The sequence below is a fragment of the Garra rufa genome, chromosome 14, assembly GCF_049309525.1.
Source record: "Garra rufa chromosome 14, GarRuf1.0, whole genome shotgun sequence".
In the NCBI taxonomy this organism is placed as follows: Eukaryota; Metazoa; Chordata; class Actinopteri; order Cypriniformes; family Cyprinidae; genus Garra; species Garra rufa.
Genome location: NC_133374.1, coordinates 36518398 through 36539614, shown reverse-complemented (window position 1 = coordinate 36539614; position 21217 = coordinate 36518398). Strand labels below are relative to the sequence as shown.

Below are 21217 nucleotides of genomic sequence, written 5' to 3'. Positions count from 1 at the left end.
TCAGGATGGCGTAGACTCAGGAGAGCGCTCAGGAGGTGCAAACACTAGAGGGCACGAGCTCTGGACGGCGCTCTGGGTGAGCGGACTGTGGAGGACGGTGCTCTGGGCGAGCGTACACTGGAAGGCACTCCAGAGGCGCTGGAGGACTGGACGTGACCAGCAGAGAGTCAGGAGGGCTGGACGGGACCAGCGGAGACTCAGTAGGGCGGCCATCTTCACCGGGGACTCAGGCGTGGTGGCCATCTTGGCCGGGGACTATGGCAATCATGGAGTCAGAGCTCAGAACAAACTATCATCACTTAATCTGGAAGCGTACGTTGATCATATGATCACTCCATCTCACCTAATGATAGGCTCAGGAACGCTTCCACATATTCCTCCAAAGAGCATTTCCCCTGTTGAATGTTAAGGAGTGAGTCCTCAGCCCAGTTCATCTTGTTTTTGTCCGGCAAACTGTCACAACACGTGTAGGAACAGGCAACAAGACGACGGAGTAAAATCAGAGTAAAAAGTCTTTAATAAATCCGTAGACAGGGAAACAGCAGACAAGGAGACTGGAATACAGGAGGAAACTTGGGATGAAACATGCATTACACATTTGTTTCATAATGAAACATTGAGTTGGTACAGACGCAACATCGCTTTTAAGAAGGCGTGCCACCCTCAAACAGGAGTAGTGCAAACTGATGTGTGCAACCCACTCAATATGGAAACAACCACTGCTGAAGCACCGTACCACCAACCCCAAGAGCTCCAAGAGCCCGCTGAACTCGTTTCAGTTTCTTCTTCTTCCGAAGTGGAGAGCAGAACAATGTTGAACCGCTCCGCTCCGAAGTGAAAATTTGAGTATGCGTTGCACCTGATGCTTCTTATTGGTCTCCTTAAGCGAGATCCCAATTCATCGGTCACCGATGTGACTCGGACTGATAGGGAACAAAAAATAGCTCTATTGTTATTAATAATATAGTAATAATTATTAAGAAAATAACTGGAGGAAAACATTTAACGTTGCTTAGTGATTTTGCTCTGAAATCTTCGAAAATCTAAATAAATTTTTTGTCCGATTTCAAGAAGTCATGTATTATTTTGAAGGTAATTTAATGGAGAATTGAAAATAAAAATAACACATTTTTGAAAATTAGCTTATTCCGACTCTTTTTGCCAGCACGGGTCACATATGAACACTCTTAGATTTTCATCTAAGATATTTATACTACTGCACCATCATATGTTTTCACTGGGTACCATACATGGGGTGCTTTTTGAAACTAAGATTACCTGCATTCATCCCAATATATTGTGTCAGTTTAGTTTCAATTTTAATTTACTTATGTTCATGTTGTTGTTCAAGCTGACAGTGTATAAAGTTACTTTTAAAACCACTGTGACACACACACTATAATGTTGAACTATAATGTTGTTATGTTTTATGTATACTGCTTAATAACTAACCCCTGGTTTCAAAGACAGGGCTGAAGGCTAGTTCTAGACTAAAATGCATATTTGAGCTATCTCAACTAAAAATATCTTGCTCTGACATGTCAATGCCATTGTTCTGTCTCAAGATGCACACCTGTAACATTTTTTTTTCTAATGCATTTTTTATAAAAGCTGCTTAAATATATTAATTTAACTAAGGCCTAGTCCTGGCTTGAATCTAGAAACCAGGCCTAAACAAGTTTGTAATTAATTATTATGATTGTTGTTGAATGCCTAAGTTGCAGAGCACCAGTCTCATTGTGTAATGTGATGAAAACTGATTCCCACAAATAGATATATAGAGACTAGAGTGTTTTGTTGTATGTACTGCAAATGTATGTTTACAAGTTTGATGCTGCAGTGCCTGCACATTGCCTTAACACACATAAACTTTTTGAATAGCATTTTATTAAACTATAAATTATATTAGAGAGCTATTTTATTTTATATTTGAAAGACACCTTAATGCAAGGAAAGTTCACTAAAAAAATAAACATTCTGTGTTAAAATAAAATAAACATTTGTGTCCTTCCAAACACCATTGTGTTATTAAAGCTGTGCAGTACAGAGATTTCATTGTTGTTAAGCTCCTTTACTTTGTTTTATACCTAATCATTATAACACACAACTTCTTGTGAAAGAAGTAAAAATATTTGTAAAAATAGGAAAGAAAAGGAACAATAAGGGAGAAAAAAACATTAAGCATAGGATCTTTAGACTTGAGAAAATATTCACTCAAATATTCCCACTGTTTTTCTTAAAAAAAAAAAACAATCTCGAAACTTGTTGGCGTACTGTCGTCAGATTTAGTCCATAAATAAGTGGATTTAAAATGGGTGGTATGAGTATGAATTCAAGGGCCATGAAATTACGCAGACTCTGTGGCACATCCCTTGAACCATAATGAGTGAACATTACATCAAACAAAAATGCAGTTGTCACATTGATCAGTGCAAGCAGATGTGGTACACATGTTTGCATGAATTTGTTTCTGCCCTCTATTGACTTTCTGCACTTTCTTATTATGTATGAGCAAAATACCAATACTGCATGTCCAAAATATATAATGATGGTTACAAACCCATTAACATTATTTACTGTTGTAGAAAAACAGGAAAGTTTAACAACTGACCAATTTTCACAATATAGCTCTTCAATAATAGAGCCACATAAGGTTAATCTTGATGTTAATGTAATCAGAAGAAACATGCAAAAAATAGAGAAAGCCAGCAGAAAAGGATGCATTCAAGAACCCTCTGTCACATAAAGAGATGAGGTCAGGGTCCAAAAATGCAGGTGAGGTATTTTAATTAAACAAACAAACAAAAGGCCAACACAGCAATAAAATAAACAAACAAAAAGGCCAACACGGCACAACAAGACAAGATACAAAATCAAGACAGAACTCCAACACAGACCAAACTCAAATAGAAAACAATGCAACCAGACAGAGTGTTGGGAGAGGGGAGACTATATAGTCCGTGGTAATGGGGAACAGCTGTGGGTGTAAAGTGTGTGACGAGTGTGCAACAAGACAGGTGTGTACAATTTAGAGGAGTGGGGTGCGGGAGGAAGGGAGACAGTGACCTCTGGTGGGGAAGGGAAAACACCGCAGCCCAGACTCGTGACACCCTCTGACTAGTCATTACTGAATGATACTCCAGTCGTCTATATAATGCCACATAGCTGCCATATGCCATGACTGTTAATGTTGAAAAGTCACACAGAAGAGATGAATAAATGACAAATATCTGAACCAAACATCCAGCATAAGAAATCACATGATCATGGGCTAATAAATCATACATGAATTTAGGGTAGAATCCAGAAGTGCCATAAAGTCCATTTACACAGAGACTACATATAAACACATACATTGGCTCATGAAGCTTCTTCTGTGAAATTATAGTGAAAATGACAGTTATATTACAAAAGACAATCAGAGGATAATACAGTGCGGTTAAAGACAACAAGACATATCTGTTTTCCATTGTTTCATTCAGACCAGAGAATGTAAATACTAAGACCCTGGACTCATTCTTCAACAGTGGCTGCATCTTCAATAATTTAATTATTTTCAGGATTTTGTTATAGAGAAGTTACTGGATAACAAAGTTGTATACACTTGATTTGTCACAGTGTATAGAAAGTCTGTAGATGAAAAGACACCAACAATAAAACAAACATCAAATCTTCTAACAGTATCATACATTGGTGTTTTTTTTTTTTCAATTACAAAACAACTGAAATCTTACCATGTTCTTTGTCTGATGGCTTCCAGTAATGATTTTTTTTATTTTTTATTTATTTATTTATTTTTTTTATTGATTTGGTTTGCTATATATGGACACTGGTCTCATGTTAATAGCCTTGGTAACAAACACTGAAAACAATTTCAACAAGCTCTCTTAAGGTTACTCTCTTTTTAACTTTAACAAAACAAAACTAAAACTAAAAAAAGCCAATCAAAGCAATAGTTGCTATCTCTTCATCAAATTGTCCATCAAATATATTGCCAATTATATTTCTGTCAAAATATTAGGTCCAGTCTACACTAATATGTCATATATAGCACAATTATGAACATATTTGTTATTTAATTTAATTTTATTGTTAGCTTTCTTGCCCAAATCCTTTTACAATACAGTGCACAAAGTAAGTTACTAGCAAATATGAGGGCAGACAGAAGAGAACATGTAAGACTTGTTATTGATAGGCCTTATAGTCATCCCAGCAGGCACAGGACGTCAACATGACGTCAGATTGACGTTGTACCCCAACCACTATGACGTCTATCAGACGTTGCATTTTGGTTGGAAATGAAAATCGGGTTGACGTCAGAACCCAACGTCAGGCCGACGTCAATGTCCAACACTTCAGATGTTGGCTCAACGTTGGATTTTGGTCAATTTCCAACGCACAGAGGTGTAAAATCCAGGTTCAGTGAGTAAAAGTCCTCCCCAGTATTTTGTTCCAATCACCTAGATTTCCTAATTAGCACAGTATTTTAGCCAGGAGGTCAGAGATTGGACAAAGTCATTCCTTTTGAGTCTCAAGCAAGTCTCAAGTAAAATCCCAAGCCCCTAAAGAGTTAATGAGATAACTGAATGATGATTTAGTTAGATGAACACCTGCTATTAACAATCAGCATCATTGAAGAAAAGAGAAACACAAGAACTACAACTGACTTGAACCAACTGAAAAAAAAACAAACATTTCATCTCTCAAAATCTGATTAAACATCTCCACAAACAGCATCACCAGCTTCACTCATTACTAACCAGACTGACTTTATTTCATGTCTGCAGGATATCTTATTAAGAAATAACAGAGGTTTAGATGTTGATGTTTTATTGGTCAAGAAAAGAAGAGAGAAAGAAAAAAACACGATGCCACCATCATTGTGGTCAAGGGTTGCTTTAGTTTGTCTCTTGACTCTTGGAGTAACTTAAAGTAATTTCAATGCTGTTTTACATCAAAAACTTACAGCAGCAGATTAGCGCGCACTCTCTCTGTATGACTCATTTGAATAAACATAATGAAGTGGTCTCTCGCTTTGATTTATTGAGCTGCATGTATCTGTTGCAAAACTGCAATAAATCAAAACCATGTTAAATAAATGTCTCTGTAAGGCTTCAGTATTGGAAGAAAAAAATTGCATCAGCTCAGCTTTAAAACATGAACACTTATCATACTCTCCTCAACAGTGGTGACAATAATTATTCATACTGCAGTGCATGATGGGAGTGTTTACTATGCTGTTACCCAACATGCATTGCAGCATGAAGCGGTTTTTTTTTTTATTGTCACCGTTGTTGAGATTCATATGCTGGTTCTTGATGTCTGCGTGTGTCTTAGTAGTACAGATGTTAAAAAAAAATATTTAATGCGTTATACAGATTTTAATTTTATTCACTATAACTGTTTGAAGAACACTAGTAGTGCTCAACCTGCAGTAGTGGTGCAGATTTGGTAGTGCAAAACCTAAACATAAAATGAATGTTAATATGTGTGTGTTTTAATCAGCTCTTGATGATCATTTTTCCATATAAACACACTGGTAGCTGTTCAATGTACAGTTCTGATCTTATTGATTAACAACTACATATGCACTGTAACACAAAAAGATCTTACCCAGGAGTCAAGGGTCAAGAGCTCAACTAAAACAAATACTGATCTCCACGATGGTGACATCATTTTAACCAATAAAACATCAACATCTGATCCTCTGTAATATCAGCAGATGTTCATCACTAATGCACTATCATCATTCAGTAATCTCATTAACTTTAAAGGTCCCATATCGTACACATTTCTGGAGGTTTATTTTATTTGTTGATGTCCTTAAGAATATATATTTGCGGTATAAGTGCCAAAATCCATCTCAATATATTTTTACAGCTCCTTTTTTAGGAGCTCTGTCAAAAACATGTCGATTTTGGCCCATCTAATTAATATTCATGAGCCTCTCTTCTGATTGGCCTGTTGTTTTCTGAGTGACGCACAACCAGGCCAATCACAGGTAACTACGGTCATGTATGCTGTAAGCGTAAGCGAGCTCAGAGCAATAGAGAGAGCTGATACTCAACAGGATATTTTAGAATGATCATTAATGTTTTTTCTTTTACAAACACCGAATGCAGTAGGCTACATAACTGTTGCTTTAGTAAAGCCCCTTTCACAATGCGCGCTGATTCTGGAAAATTACGGGAACTGTGTGAACCAAAGCCAGAACCTAAAGGCAGTGTTGTAGTAATGATTCACGTTATCAAGCGACTCTTCACAACGAAAAATAACGTTACGTGCAAAGTGGAATGAAGCAGCGATCATCAGACAGAGCCAGCTCCTCACTATCAGCGCTGAAGCACAGTTTGTTCAGGTTAGTTTCAGTTTAGTGAAACGTACGCGTCGCATTACATCTCACATCCAAACGTCACATGTCTTTATGGGTTGTGTGTAAAGCACGCACAGATTCCGGAAAACAACTGTGAATGAACCAAATTAAACAATTCCGGAACAAATCGTGGGACACATTATCCGTGTATTTACCGGAATCGCTGTGTGAAAGAGGGAAAGTTGACGTGCCGCTGGTCTCTTATATTATTAACGTTGTTCTGAAGCCTGTGTAATGATCGTAGCTTGACATCTATCGACTGAACAGGGTTTTCTCCACTTGTTTTCCTGTTGTTGCTCAATGGAATGGATGCGTTGTTGTCTGGGGGTTTGACAAAAGGAGGGTGGGACATTGGTTTGTGACTGAAGGCGGTGACTTGAGTCGATCGGACGTCACATCGTTTCGGAAGTCACAGCTGCTCGTGAAAATGAACAGCTACTTTAAGCAGGCTGTGTGCAGTTTACTGTGGATTGACTGTTTTGAAACTCATATGGTAGTTAGATAGCCCCTAGACCTTAGTTATCATGAAAAAAGCCAGGAAATTTTGATTTTGACGATATGGGACCTTTAACTCTTTGAGGACTTGGGATTTGCCTTGAGACTCAAAAGAAATGACTTCTCAATCTCAGTCCTCCTGGTTGAAAAACTGTGCTAATTAGCAAATCCTGGTGATTGGAACTAAATACTGGGGAGGACTTTTACTCACTGAACCTGGATTTTACACCTCTGCCAACACAACCTAAAAACAACCAAATATCAACGTCTAATGATGTTACAGCTTGACGTTGGGTGGACGTTACCACTATGACGTCTATCAGACGTTGGATTTTGGTTGCCATACCTGACGAATAAATGTCAGCATTTGACGTCAATATGACGATGGATTTTGGTCACCTGACGTCACGACCTAAATCTAACCTAATATTGACGTCTTATGACATTGTGTGCCTGCTGGGATGGTGCTTACCACTATAGATAAAACACAACTTAAACTTAATGCATATTACAACATGGCATACAGCTGCAGCAAAATAATTGTGAATCCTATGGATTTATTTCATTCACTGATCTTTTACTGACGGTCAGGCTTTTGCTGCTACTGTGTGGGGCAAGGGATGAGGAGACAATGGATAAACTCAAACAGCAGTCTTTTAATAAATATCCACAGGTAATACAGGGCAGGCAGGAGCACACATAGCACATAACACGGAGACTTGCAAATTAACAAACTGACGTTAACACCGGACAGAAAACAAGGGGCATAACACACTATAAATACTAAACTCAACAAGGAACTAAACAAGACACAACTGAAACAAATGAGACAATAAATGAGAGGGAGAAACTAGGTCACTTGGAGCACATGGGGAGAAAAACAAACACAAATACAGTCCATAGGCCTGACAAACCCACCCCTCCCGGAAGGTGCGGAAGGCCAGACGCAAGTGCACCTGTCTGCAGCCTGCAGATCGAGGCGGGGCTGAATCTGGGGTGGGGCTGCACGTGTCGCCCCGCCCCAGATTCAGCCCCGCCTCGATCTGCAGGCTGCAGACAGGGGCTTCTCGCCAGACGTGGGAACAACAGCCCTCCCTGGGCTTGACTCGGGATCTGAGGCCCTCCCTAGGCCAGACGTGGGAACAACAGCCCTCCCTGGGCTTGACTCGGGATCTGAGAATATGCAAAGGAGTGACAATGACCCATGAATATTTAGCAATTCACACCTGAGAGACAAAGAGCCCTCCCCTAATGTCCCATCAATGAGACTGTGACTGTCAGGTAAGAAAGAATGTGAGAAGATTCAAAGAATGGAGTTTTAGATTATTACAACACATTATAATCAAAACATGCATAATGAAGGTCAAAGACACATTATTGAGCACCCTGATCTAACCACAGAGATGTGAACAGACTTTGTGTGTTTCTGAAAACTGTTTTTTTTTCTGAATTCTGTTCAACAAGTGAAACAAGTAAATCATTAAAAACATTAAAAAGCATCCTGGCGTCAGGAGACATAGATGCAATGAAATGGAACGTACTTCATAAAATTTCACCTCATGTAGTCAGGAATTATATTTTGGAAAATGTCTAACTAGTAAAATATGTGCAAGTTTTGTCACAGTAACACAATAACAGCGAATGCAAGTAGGCTATTAAAAGAAAGACTTACGCATGTAAATGTCTCCTCTGCTGGATCAGCCGTGCGTCACATCACGTACTTCTGATCATGGTAAAAATAAGTCTTAATCCTCACAGTGCGTCTTCTTCCAGAAATGTACAGTAACCCAGATGAACTTGAAGTGTAGCTTGTTTACAGTGATGAGGGTGTTTACCTTCCCGTGCTTTTCATGTGGCTAATTATAATATGAAAGTGAAAGTAGCTTGTGGGCGTGGTTGAATTGAAATAATTTAGGTCAGACTGGATAGACTGGACATTGCGTTGGTTTTATATGGATTACTTTATCACAGAATATTTGTTTTTGATAAAACTTACTTCGTTTAAAAGTATACATATCAAGCTTTCTCTAGATATCATCGCTCATGTCTCGTATATTAGCTGAGTTTTAGTTCATTTTAATGATGCTTTTCTGAATGCAGATCATGGTGACCAACACGGCAGACAGGAACACCCTGTTTTCTATAGATATAAAATAAATATAAAAGCGTCTTGGGACAGCAATAAACTGGCATGGTAATCACTGCTTCATTTAGTTGTACACCTGACCTGTGACTTGACTTTTTATCATCCTGTTCACTCATTCTAAAATGTGCAGATGAGGAAACACAGATGAGGAAAACGTAGAAACGAGCAAATTTCATTTGTAAGCATATGCATATGAAAAATAATACAACCATTAACACTGAACTGCATATAAATAAAACTGCCTAATGTTAGTGAGTGAAATGTTGATCCAGGAAGTGGTAAAGGACTGTGCTGTGGGAGTGCTAATGAAAGCCATCTACTACATCTTTGCTTTGATAATAGTACTGAATGTGATCCAGATGTAGTATTTGATTAAAAAAATTGATTTTCAAAATGTTGCCTTTTTTTAATAAAACCTACCTACATTCAAGTGTTGATAAAAAAGAGTCAGGATATATTTTTTTTTTTTTAGGTAGAGGGTCTGGTCTTTATTTTGGTGTATTGCATGTCCAGATATTCATAAAACAAAATATTCTGGGGGCTATGGAATTTTAGTAAAAAAAAAAAAAAAAAATGCTGGTGGTGGCTGGCATTTTATTTTTTTCAAAAAGCTGGTGGGGAAAGATTTAATATATTGATCATGAATGTTCGGAAATATTTTTGCTTTACATTAGAAAATAATGCAAATTTTTCACTACACATACCATGCTTAATCTATGGTTGATCTTTGTAGTTTAGAGATAGGTATTTGGTGTTTTTGTGGTACAAATCCCAATGCGGAAAACACTAATGGTGTTGATTTGAGTTAATAAATAAATCTTTTCTTCTTCTTCTTCTTCTAGCAATTATAATTAATAATAAATTATAAACGTTATTAAGAAACAAAAGTTTAATTGTATTTAAGTAAATTGTAAATAAGTATTTCTGACAACCACAATTTAAACATTTAAAATTTTCAGCCTTAAAATCAGCATCTTGGATAAGATTTACCTGAATCCATTGTAAAATAGCTGGACATCAAGTGAATTGACCGCAAAGTTGCTACAAACCAGAACTATAGTAGCACTTATTTCTAACAAGTTATTTATACCAACTTATTTATAGTAAAACTTTATTTTAAGGACCACTTCTCACTATTAACTGTTTGCTTATTAGCATGCATATTACTGGCATATTGGCATGTTATTCTGCATGACCATATTCTAGATCCCTTAACCCTACCCCCAAAAATAAACTTAACAATTACCTTACTAACCATTAATCAGCAGCAAAAGGCAATTAAAGCAAAAAATATATATATATATAGAATTTATTAAGAATTTAAAATTAATTTATTAAGAATTGTTCTCCAAACTAAACTGTGACCATAACAATATTACGTGGCCGAATAGTTTGTGATACCAATGTAGCTATTTACTCTGTGTCTATTAACACATTAGCACCATTTTATAAAAAAAGCAATATGTTAATCAAAGCTGTACAGATTGTATTGTGGTTTTATAATTCCACTTCATCTCACATCTAAGACCAAACCCCTTAAAGTCAAACCTGACACAACCTCTTGTGGTTTATTACCTTAACAGTTTAACAATCAACAGCATTCAAAAATTACTTTCTCAAAAGAAGAAAAATCTTGCCATAGAATATTAAAGGTCACAGAATATTTTACTGAATGTTCACTCAGATATTCCCACTTGTTTCTTGAAAAACACTCTAATAACTTGCTGGCGTATTGTTGACAGATTTAGTCCATAAATAAGGGGGTTTAAAATGGGTGTTATGATTAGGAATTCCAAAGCCATGAAATTACGCACACCTTGGGGCACATTTCTTGAGCCATAACGACTGTACAGTACATCAAAGAACAATGCAATAGCCACAATGAACAATGACAGGAGATGTGGTACACATGTTTGCATGAATTTGTGCCTCACCTCTATTGACTTCATGCACTTTCTAATCAATTGAATATATGAACAATATATCAATACTGCATGTCCAAAGTATGCTAAAATAACAATATACCCAAACACATTATTTACTGTTGTAGAAAAACATGAAAGTTTTGCAACTGCCCAAATCTCACAATATAACTTTTCAATAGTAGAGCCACATAAAGTGAGTCTAGCTGTTAATACAATTAGAACAGCCATGCAAATAAATGGAGTCAGCCAGCAGAAAAGGATCCATTCAAGAACTCTCTGATTGGTCATTATTGAATGATATTCCAGTGGTCTGCATATTGCCACATACCTGTCATATGCCATTACTGTTAATGTTGAAAGATCACATAAAACTGATGAATAAATGACAAATATCTGAATCATACATCCAACATAAGAAATCACATGATCCTCTGATAATAAATCATACATGAATTTAGGGTAGAATCCTGCAGTACCATAAAGTGCATTTATACACAAATTGCATATAAAAATAAACATTGGCTCATGAAGTGTGTTTTGTGAGATAATAGTGAAAATTACAATTAGATTACACACCACCATTAGGGGATAAAACAGCGCTGTTAAAGAAAAAAACACATATCTACTTTCCATTGTATCATTCAGACCGGAGAGTGTAAATACAAAAACACTGGACTCATTCTCCAGGACTGGCTGCATCTGGAATGATATGTAATTATAATGCAGAAGTTTATTATTATAATTATTACTACAATATGAGTAGAATTATGCAGTTATAAAGTTTGCATTAGTTTTAAATGTCAATAATTTTATATGTGAGAAAAGAAAAAAAGCATAACTTATAACGTAATCCAAGTATATTATCATTTTTTACATGAGGTTTACTTGGCTGCACAAAGGAGATCCTCTATCAGCAGTATACATTGTTTTTTGCAAGACAATTGAAATCTTACCAAGTTCTCAGTTTGCATGTTTCCCATTGTGCTTCTTAAAACTTTGATTTGATTAGCTATATATGGACACTGGTCTCATGGTAATTGCCTTGGTCACACTTTTTGAAAACAGTTTTAACAAGCTCTCCAAAGGCTAGTTTTCTCTGATGTTAAAATGACTGCATGCCTATAACAATCTATGCCCACAGATAGAATTATGTACATTATTTGTCCATTTAAAGTCTCCAACCATATTGCTGCTAATATATCAGGCACCACATTTATTCACTGATATACGATATCACTGATATATTAATCCTACACAATCCTACAAAAAAAAAAAAAAAAAAAAAAAATCAGTGTGAAATTAACTCTCCTGGACGTGCATGTGAGACCACACTCAAAAGTGTGAAAGTGTTAAAATCAGAGTGTTAAATTAACACTGAAGCAGAGTTTAAGTTATCGAGGTAATTAAGTAATTAATTGAGTGATGATTGATCATTATTGGAGACACCTGATGTTAATAAGCAGAATCACCAAAAACAAACATCACAATTTTATGTCACCATTGTAGTGGCCAGCATTTGCTTTAGTTGGCCTCTTGACCCTTACATTTTTTAAAGGTAGGTTTTGCTTGACTGATATAACTGGGTTATAACAAACATATAAACAAAGAGGGGTTAAAAAATCTCTATCTGAAACTCATTTAGAGCCTGATTTCTTAAGTTGGATCTATATTGCTGGTTATAGCAGCCCTGTGATTCCTAAGCATAACATTTTCAATACAATCAGAGATATTTATTAAAAGTTGTTTGATAAAAAAAAAAAAAAGTTGGTTATGGTGACATAAATTGTGATTTTCGTTTTTGGTGATTCTGCTTGTTAACATCAGGTGTCTTCAATAATGATCAATCATCACTTAATTAATCACATAATTACCTCATTAACTTTAACTCTGCTTCAGTGTTAATTTAACACTCTGATTTTAACACTTTCACACTCTTGAGTGTGGTCTCACATGTACTCCCAGGAGAGTTCATTTCACACTGGATTTTTTGCTGTTTAGGTCTTTACAAAATTATGTACAATGTTATTATAATTCCCTTTGAACTCCTAGCAAGTAATTCCTTACCAGTGTCTACAGTGCACAAATCAACATACTAGCAAATGCACGGGTGGTCAGCAACTAACCTGTTGTGCTAAGACAGGCCTTTATAGCCATGTGACTTTCAACTGATGATAAAGCTAAACTGCAGTAAAAGAAAATGACACACAAATAACAACATGGCATACAGTTGCAGAAAACTGAAGTAAACATTTTGGATTTACTTATAGGTTTGAGCATAAAATAATCATAAAACTGACACTTAACTAGGTCACAACAGTGGACAAACACAGTCTGCATAAAGGGATAGTTCTCCCTAAAATAGACTAAAACACTAGTCGACTGGAAAAGCTTAGTTGACGAAAGTTTTATTATTATTATTATTATTATTATTATTATTATTATTATTATTATTATTATGTTAGCCTGATGGGACCAGACTTCCACTGTAAGTGATTTTAAAATGTATGACAGTACCCAGATTTGAAGACTAAAATAGGACTAAATTTTGGAAGGCTGAGATGGATACCCTAATTGTTATATAATTCAGATGGGATTTTAAATGTGATTGTTGGTATATTTTACCAGTATTTACCATACTTTTCAAACCAAAATTAAAATAGGTAAAATATGCAATATGAAAATGAATTAAGAAAAAAAAAAAGAAAAAAAAAGGTTTATGGTTTGGTTTTCAAAATGCCTTTTTCCAAAAAGGTTCATCTTAAAAAAGAGGGGTTGACTTATATTCAGGTAAATACAGTATTCCTTTAAACATATATCAAACAAACAATTATTTGTCTATGTTAAAGACATAGACAGAAGATGTTACATTTGAAATTCTGCTGTTTTCTTTTTCTTTTTCTTTTTGGCAAACAAGAAGGAGGTTTATGAACTGTGTTGTATTTTCAGGTAAAAAAAAAAAAAAAAAAAAAATATATATATATATATATATATATATATATATATATATATATATATATATATATATATATATATATTTTAGTGTTACCACTAGCACTATATATTGTGAGGGAAAAAAGAGGACCCAATAGCAAAAGTAAATTCAGACACACTTTTTGTTTCCTGAAGAGAACAAAGACAGACTGCCATGCATCGCCACTCTTGGTGGCCACAGAACAGGAAGTAACCACAACTTAAAATTGTCAGAATCAGTTTCAGGTTTGGCAGCAGGGATGCACAGAGAGAAGCACACTCCCCAAATGACAGGCACAGACAGCGTATGGATGAGCGACCTCTGGCAGCAGGAAGAGAACAGGTATGACGTACATAACAGGACGAGACAAGACAGGACTATGACTTGACTTTAACCCTATGGGGTTACACTATAATCAGCACAAGCTGGGCTACAATAATATGTGTGTCAGGATTATGTCTGTGTTTTGTCCTGTCCTGTTCAGTTCTCCTAGTGTTTTTCCCCCATGTTTCTAGTTCATTTGGTTTAGTCCTTGTTTTCCCCCTTTTGATTTAGTGCTTTTTGGTTCCTTCTTTGCCCATATTTGTATTTCCCCCTCGTTATCTTGTTAGCTTGTTTGTGACCACGCCCATGTTTCAGTGTATTTAAGAGTCTGTGTGTTCACTCCCCATTTGTCTGTCAATGATTTCTGTTACCTCAGTTTGCTTGTGTTCATGTGCTCATCTTTTACTCCCGGTTTTTGTTTGTTTATGTTAGTTTCAGTGTTTCATTTAATAAACTGTTTACGTTTCATTTACTCCGGTTTCTCCTCATTCCATCTCCACTCCACAACCCAGCCTGATCGTGACAATGTGATATATAATAATCTGTTGGAGCTGAAGTAATTGATGACACTAAAGTTCACAAATCTGCATAATAAACAGTTTATTGAAGATAAATCATGTTAGTAGAGAGCCCACCATACATAAAAACACGTTGTTCAGACCGTTTCCAAAAAAAAAAAAAAGAAAAGTGATTCCAAATGATTTTTTTCTGCTGCACTTCATTACAAAAACTTACTCTATTTGTTTTACAATCATCTGCTTCAGTGCCCTAGTAGAGCTTGTTAATGTCAAAATAATTCAAGTGGCCAATTCACTCAAAGAGGTTGGGCTTTACTGTTTACAAAGCCTATGTAGAATTCCAACAAGATGCTTTAGTTTTAAAAATGTGAAGTAAGATGCAAATTGCTAAACATTTTAAACCTGAAATTGTTGTGTTATGATAGAAATGTTAAACAACCAACAACAATACCCAGTGATGCTAACTTTTTTTTTTTTTCATTTTGCTGTTTTGAAAGAAAAAAATAAAACACCTACTTGAATGGGTTCATGAGGCAAGTAATTTTTTTGCGGATATCAGGCAGGTTTAAAGCATAAACAAGCGGGTTGAAGATGGGTGGTATAATAAGAAACTCCAGTGAAAGAAAAACGGACAGCCCTATAGGAAGATTTATAGTCACAACCCGACTCAAAGTAACATCAAAAATAACAGCAATTGAGAAATTTAAAAGGACCACTATGTGTGGAATACAAGTTTGATATGCTTTGCCTTTGAACTGTGATGAGCTTCTTTGACAAATAAGAATAATTTTTATGTAAGAATATAATATTAAACATAAAGGGATGACACAAGTTACAATTATTATAAAAATGCCAAAAACATTATTAACGATAGTGTTTTCACAAGAAAGTTTGACTATTTCATAACTGTGACAGTATACCTTAAACAATTTGTTTCCACACATTGTCAGTTTTGTAGTTAAAAGAGCAGCAATACCAAGCAAAATCATTGGATAAGTCAAGTTTATAACTATTAAAACAGTTAAAAACCTTGGTGTAATTATGTTATGATATTGTAAAGGTTTGCCGATTGCAGCAAATCTGTCAAATGCCATTAACATTAATATTGTATACTCATTTGCTGCATATGTGAAAATGACAAAAGACTGGAAGAAACATGCTTCACGGGAGATTGAGTGTACATCAGACAGCAAGTCTGTCAGTACTCTTGGGAAAAAGCCAGCTGTACCAAACACAGAGTTGACAGACAAACATGAAATCAGAATGTACATTGGCTGGTGTAATGTCCTTTCCAGAAATATTGAAAGAATAATGAGAACATTCAAAAATATGATAGCACAATATAGAATAAATCCCAAACTGAATAAAGCATATCTCACATATCCAAGATTTTCAAACAACATGAAATAAAAATATGTTGCATTTTCCATGTTGCATTCACCAAAGTTCCGTCACTGACCTGATGAAAAAAGTATACAAAATTCTTAGGATTTTTAAATAGCTTACAAATGAGCAGTTTACATTATTTACCTGCGATCTTGTTTGCCACCATGTTTCATGTAAATAGGGAACAGTGAGTTTAAATTTGTTACAGTCAACAATTTACAGCATTGATTAATTTTGGTAATGTCATATTCCAATAGATTTCTAAGATGAATTAATGTTAGTTAATGAATTATTAACAAACATGAATTATCTATAAACAATAGTATATTTGCAAAATAACATTTAGCAAAATAACATTTAATGTAACAACTTAGATTAATAAAAGCTGTAAAGGTTTAGCAAAATATGTTTTCTAATAAACATCAGTAAAATGTTTCAGTACCTTTTAAACATACATTACATAATTAAAATACCTTGTGTGATACATGCTGGAATGACCATTGCTGCTCCTTCACTTATTGTGTGAAAATAAACTCTACTGTGTTTTAAAAGAACTGTGGGTTAACAGTATACTAGTGTTTTTATAGGATCTTACATTAAAGAGGTGTGTGCATTTGCAAGTACGATGTCAGGCATGTAAAATGCTCTGGTCCCCTCCCTGCTTACTGTAGTGACGAGATACATAGCAGACTGCCATCACTCAATGGCTGAATGTCTAAGTGGTACTCGCTGAATAACATATGTTGGTACTATAATATAGATGTATACAAATGATAAAGCTTGGCTGAATGAATATTAGATCCCGTTCTATGAAAACACTTTTTGCAAATAATATGATCACTGACCTGTTTGACAGAAACCTGACTAAAACCAGATGATTACATTACTTTAAACAAGTACCCCCAAAGTTACTATTATAAACATGAGTCGTGTCCAAAAGGTAAAGGGTAAGGTGTTGCTACAATTTATAGCAATATTTTCAGTATTTCTCAGAGGTCAGGTTTCAAGTATAATTCGTTGGTGCTTCATGTAACATTGTCTAGAATAATATGTGTTAATAATAAATCCCCTGTGATGTTTGTACTGGCTGCCATCCACGACATTTGACTCTTGAGTTAGGGGGTCTGTTTCCCATGTCACTTGAAACGTATCCTTTTTGATTTATTGTTACTGAAGGTGAGACATGTGAGAAAAGAAAAAAGTTTTGGGACTATTCTGTCATAAATTGCATACTGGTAGCATTACTGGTTGATATGTCCAAATCACAATAAAGTTTACACACGCTTTTGGTCCGTAAACAATCTTGACGCGGACTGTCTGTGGTAGTTTGGCATGGACCGGTTCCAGAATTAAATCACTGAGGCTGCTCTCACATATAGTTTTTGTCCCATCCATTGCTTTGTTTATCAATGTGTCAGTCACTGCTATTTCGAGAATTAATCCAGCATAAATATTTTGATGTCATTCCGGCAACATTGCAGAGTGTGTTTGTCTGAAAAACTAAAGTTTCATAAAAATTCTGAATGAATTAGAAAGTGTGCAAAGTGTGCTCCCTTGATCACTAAAAAGAATCACTCATCTTGCTTCATCACGATCTTACATGAATGAATGAAGCTCTCTAAACTACACAATGAATATCTTATACAGTGAGGTCAATAAGTATTTGATCACCCTGTGATTTTTTACTTAGAAATCATGGAGGGGTCTACAATTTTCAGCATAGGTGCATTTACACTGTGAGAGACAGAATCTAAAAATAAAAATCCGGAAATCACATTGTATGATTTTTTTTTACAATTTATTTGTGAATAACTGTGTCAAATAAGTATTTGATCACTTGAGTCAAAACATTTTTATATTTGGTACAGAAGCCTTTGTTAACAATTACAGAGGTTAAACGTTCCTGTAGTTCTTCACCAGGTTAGCACACACTGCAGGAGGGATTTTGGCACACTCCTCCATACAGATTTTCTCTAGATCTGTCAGGTTTCAGGGCTGTCGCTGAGCAACACGGAGTATCAGCTCCCTGTAAATATTTATCTATTGGATTTAGGTCTGGAGACTGGCTAGGCCACTCCAGAACCTTGATATGCTTCTTAGGGAGCCACTCCTTGGTTTTCCTGGCTGTGTGCTTTGGATCATTGTCATGTTGGAAGACCTAGCCACGACCCATCTTTAATGCTCTGACTGAGGGAAGGAGGTTTTTGCCCAATATGTTACAATACCAACACGGTCTCACCCCTATTCGTCACATACTGCCGTTTGGTCATTTTCCCCTCACGTCCATAAGCTGACGTTGAGGGTACCCCCTCTTCGTCGCGTGGCACCGTAGAGGGTCATCCGATAGATTTGAATGCAAATCCCTCATCTTTGGATTTTGACGAAAGGGGGTTAGGCATCCAGATGAGAGCAGTTGCGTACAAATACCACGCAGAATCTTCTACGGCAATTACGTCACCAGCGAGGCTCAGTTCGACCAGTTCACCTGATACGTGGTGTACACCTTCAAGCAGGTAAGTGACCGCAACAATCTTTTCATTATTTTAATTATTTCACTGTTTCTGCATCACTTGCATGGGGTCATGTGTTAAAACGGAAGCTTAGTGGAACAGTTAGCGCGGCTGCTAAATTAGCCTACGATTGAGATTAGCCGAAGCTAACTTCTAACTCGTGCAGTTTGAAATCGATACATAAATAAAACTGTTTTTAATCATATTCACGTGGCTGAAATCAGCTCTACAAATCAACCAGCCTAGTATCGCGTATCATGTAAAAAGTCCGCACATTTACCATATTTTTACCATAGTAACGTTCACAGTTGCTCGACAATGTCATGTAAATGCACACTAACCACTAGCTTACTATGGTTTTACCACTGTAACTGTAGTCTTACTGTGGTATTTGTAGTAGTGATGCGCGGGTCGTCTCATAACCCGCGGGCCCCGCGGGTAACCCGCGGGTCGGGTTGGGGCGGGTAAAGAAACTGTCACTTTATTTGCGGGGCGGGTTGGGGCGGGTCATTAAATACAAAATAAAATTAAAAAAATCAATGTATTTTGCTTGCAATTCCCTATAGCTCATATTACATATTTGGGAATATCTATTTTCATATTTTATTAAGTTCTTTAATAAGGTTATCAACACGTCACGTCACGAAAGCCCCATTCGGCTCTGCAGGCCTGGTGCTATGCGTATTTAAATCTCCTCTGATGCGCATTATCCTGCATTAGCCAAAATCATGACAGTCAACCACATCCAGTTATATGTGAATGAATGTAAATATTCGCTAAAAACACACAATAAAGACAGCAATGATGTAGTCAGGACTGTGGCGCCGGCTTGCTTTGAAATGTATTTGGTGATTGCGCCCGCTGAGTTTCCTGCACCCTAGTCATTTTAAACAGTACATAATAACGAAAACAATATCTTACAAATAAAAAGAAGCAGATTTTCATGATCAGAACTTCCTTAAACCAGTGAACCTTTAAACCTTTCAGTCCAAGGATCCAGTAAATGAATGCGTTCAAACAGAAAGTTCAAAACTATATTCATAAATGAAGCATATATACCCACATTTCTTCCGGCACCACTAACGTTACACCACTGATTATCTTGTTATTAATATGATTTGATTTATGGTTCATATTCATAATCGTACAGTATTGTTGCCAGTTTAAAGGGCGAAAAGCACTTTCGGTTTTCATTTGCATTACAATGCATAGTATGTCTATTTAATTGTCGCGGGTGCGGGGCGGGGCGGGTTGTAAAAATAGACACAGTACTGCGGGGCGGGCTGGGGCGGGCCAAATAATTTCATAATTGCGGGACCCGCGGGTTGAAAAAAACCCCGACCCGCGCATCACTAATTTGTAGTATAAGCACACAAACCACTAGCTTACTATGGTTTTACCACTGTAACCGTAGTTTTACTGTGGTATTTGTAGTATAAGCACACTAACCACTAGCTTACTATGGTTTTACCACTGTAACCGTAGTTTTACTGTGGTATTTGTAGTATAAGCACACTAACCACAAAGCTTACTATGGTTTTACCACTGTAACTGTAGTTTTACTGTGGTATTTGTAGTATAAGCACACTAACCACTAGCTTACTATGGTTTTACCACTGTAACCGTAGTTTTACTGTGGTATTTGTAGTATAAGCACACTAACCACTAGCTTACTATGGTTTTACCACTGTAACCGTAGTTTTACTGTGGTATTTGTAGTATAAGCACACTAACCACAAAGCTTACTATGGTTTTACCACTGTAACTGTAGTTTTACTGTGGTATTTGTAGTATAAGCACACTAACCACTAGCTTACTATGGTTTTACCACTGTAACCGTAGTTTTACTGTGGTATTTGTAGTATAAGCACACTAACCACAAAGCTTACTATGGTTTTACCACTGTAACCGTAGTTTTAATGTGGTATTTGTAGTATAAGCACACTAACCACAAAGCTTACTATGGTTTTACCACTGTAACCGTAGTTTTACTGTGGTATTTGTAGTATAAGCACACTAACCACTAGCTTACTATGGTTTTACCACTGTAACCGTAGTTTTACTGTGGTATTTGTAGTATAAGCACACTAACCACTAGCTTACTATGGCTTTACCACTGTAACTGTAGTTTTACTGTGGTATTTGTAGTATAAGCACACTAACCACTAGCTTACTATGGCTTTACCACTGTAACTGTAGTTTTACTGTGGTATTTGTAGTATAAGCACACTAACCACTAGCTTACTATGGTTTTACCACTGTAACTGTAGTTTTACTGTGGTATTTGTAGTATAAGCACACTAACCACAAAGCTTACTATGGTTTTACCACTGTAACTGTAGTTTTACTGTGGTATTTGTAGTATAAGCACACTAACCACTAGCTTACTATGGTTTTACCACTGTAACTGTAGTTTTACTGTGGTATTTGTAGGATATGCACACTAACCACAAAGCTTACTATGGTTTTACCACTGTAACTGTAGTTTTACTGTGGTATTTGTAGGATATGCACACTAACCACAAAGCTTACTATGGTTTTTTGATTTTACGGTATACTATTTGTAAAG

The 21217-nt window shown here is 36.2% G+C and overlaps 2 protein-coding genes and 1 pseudogene across 2 annotated transcripts; all 3 read right to left on the bottom strand.

The window, feature by feature from the left end:
• Positions 1-329: 329 nt before the first annotated feature.
• On the bottom strand, positions 330-3536 carry LOC141284415 (olfactory receptor 1D2-like; annotated as a pseudogene).
• A 7154-nt stretch (positions 3537-10690) lies between these two features.
• LOC141285419 (olfactory receptor 1D2-like) lies at positions 10691-11638 on the bottom strand. The gene has a single exon (XM_073818430.1). It carries the CDS (start codon positions 11636-11638, stop codon positions 10691-10693), a length of 948 nt encoding a protein of 315 aa, XP_073674531.1.
• Positions 11639-15264: 3626 nt separating this feature from the next.
• On the bottom strand, positions 15265-16182 carry LOC141285488 (olfactory receptor 51L1-like). The gene has a single exon (XM_073818493.1). It carries the CDS (start codon positions 16180-16182, stop codon positions 15265-15267), a length of 918 nt encoding a protein of 305 aa, XP_073674594.1.
• Between the last annotated feature and the right edge of the window lie 5035 nt (positions 16183-21217).

Bases quoted from the DNA above. Each gene is read 5' to 3' on its own strand.
- LOC141285419 (XM_073818430.1), bottom strand. From the start codon at position 11,638: ATGCAGCCAGTCCTGGAGAATGAGTCCAGTGTTTTTGTATTTACACTC.
- LOC141285488 (XM_073818493.1), bottom strand. From the start codon at position 16,182: ATGGAAAATGCAACATATTTTTATTTCATGTTGTTTGAAAATCTTGGA.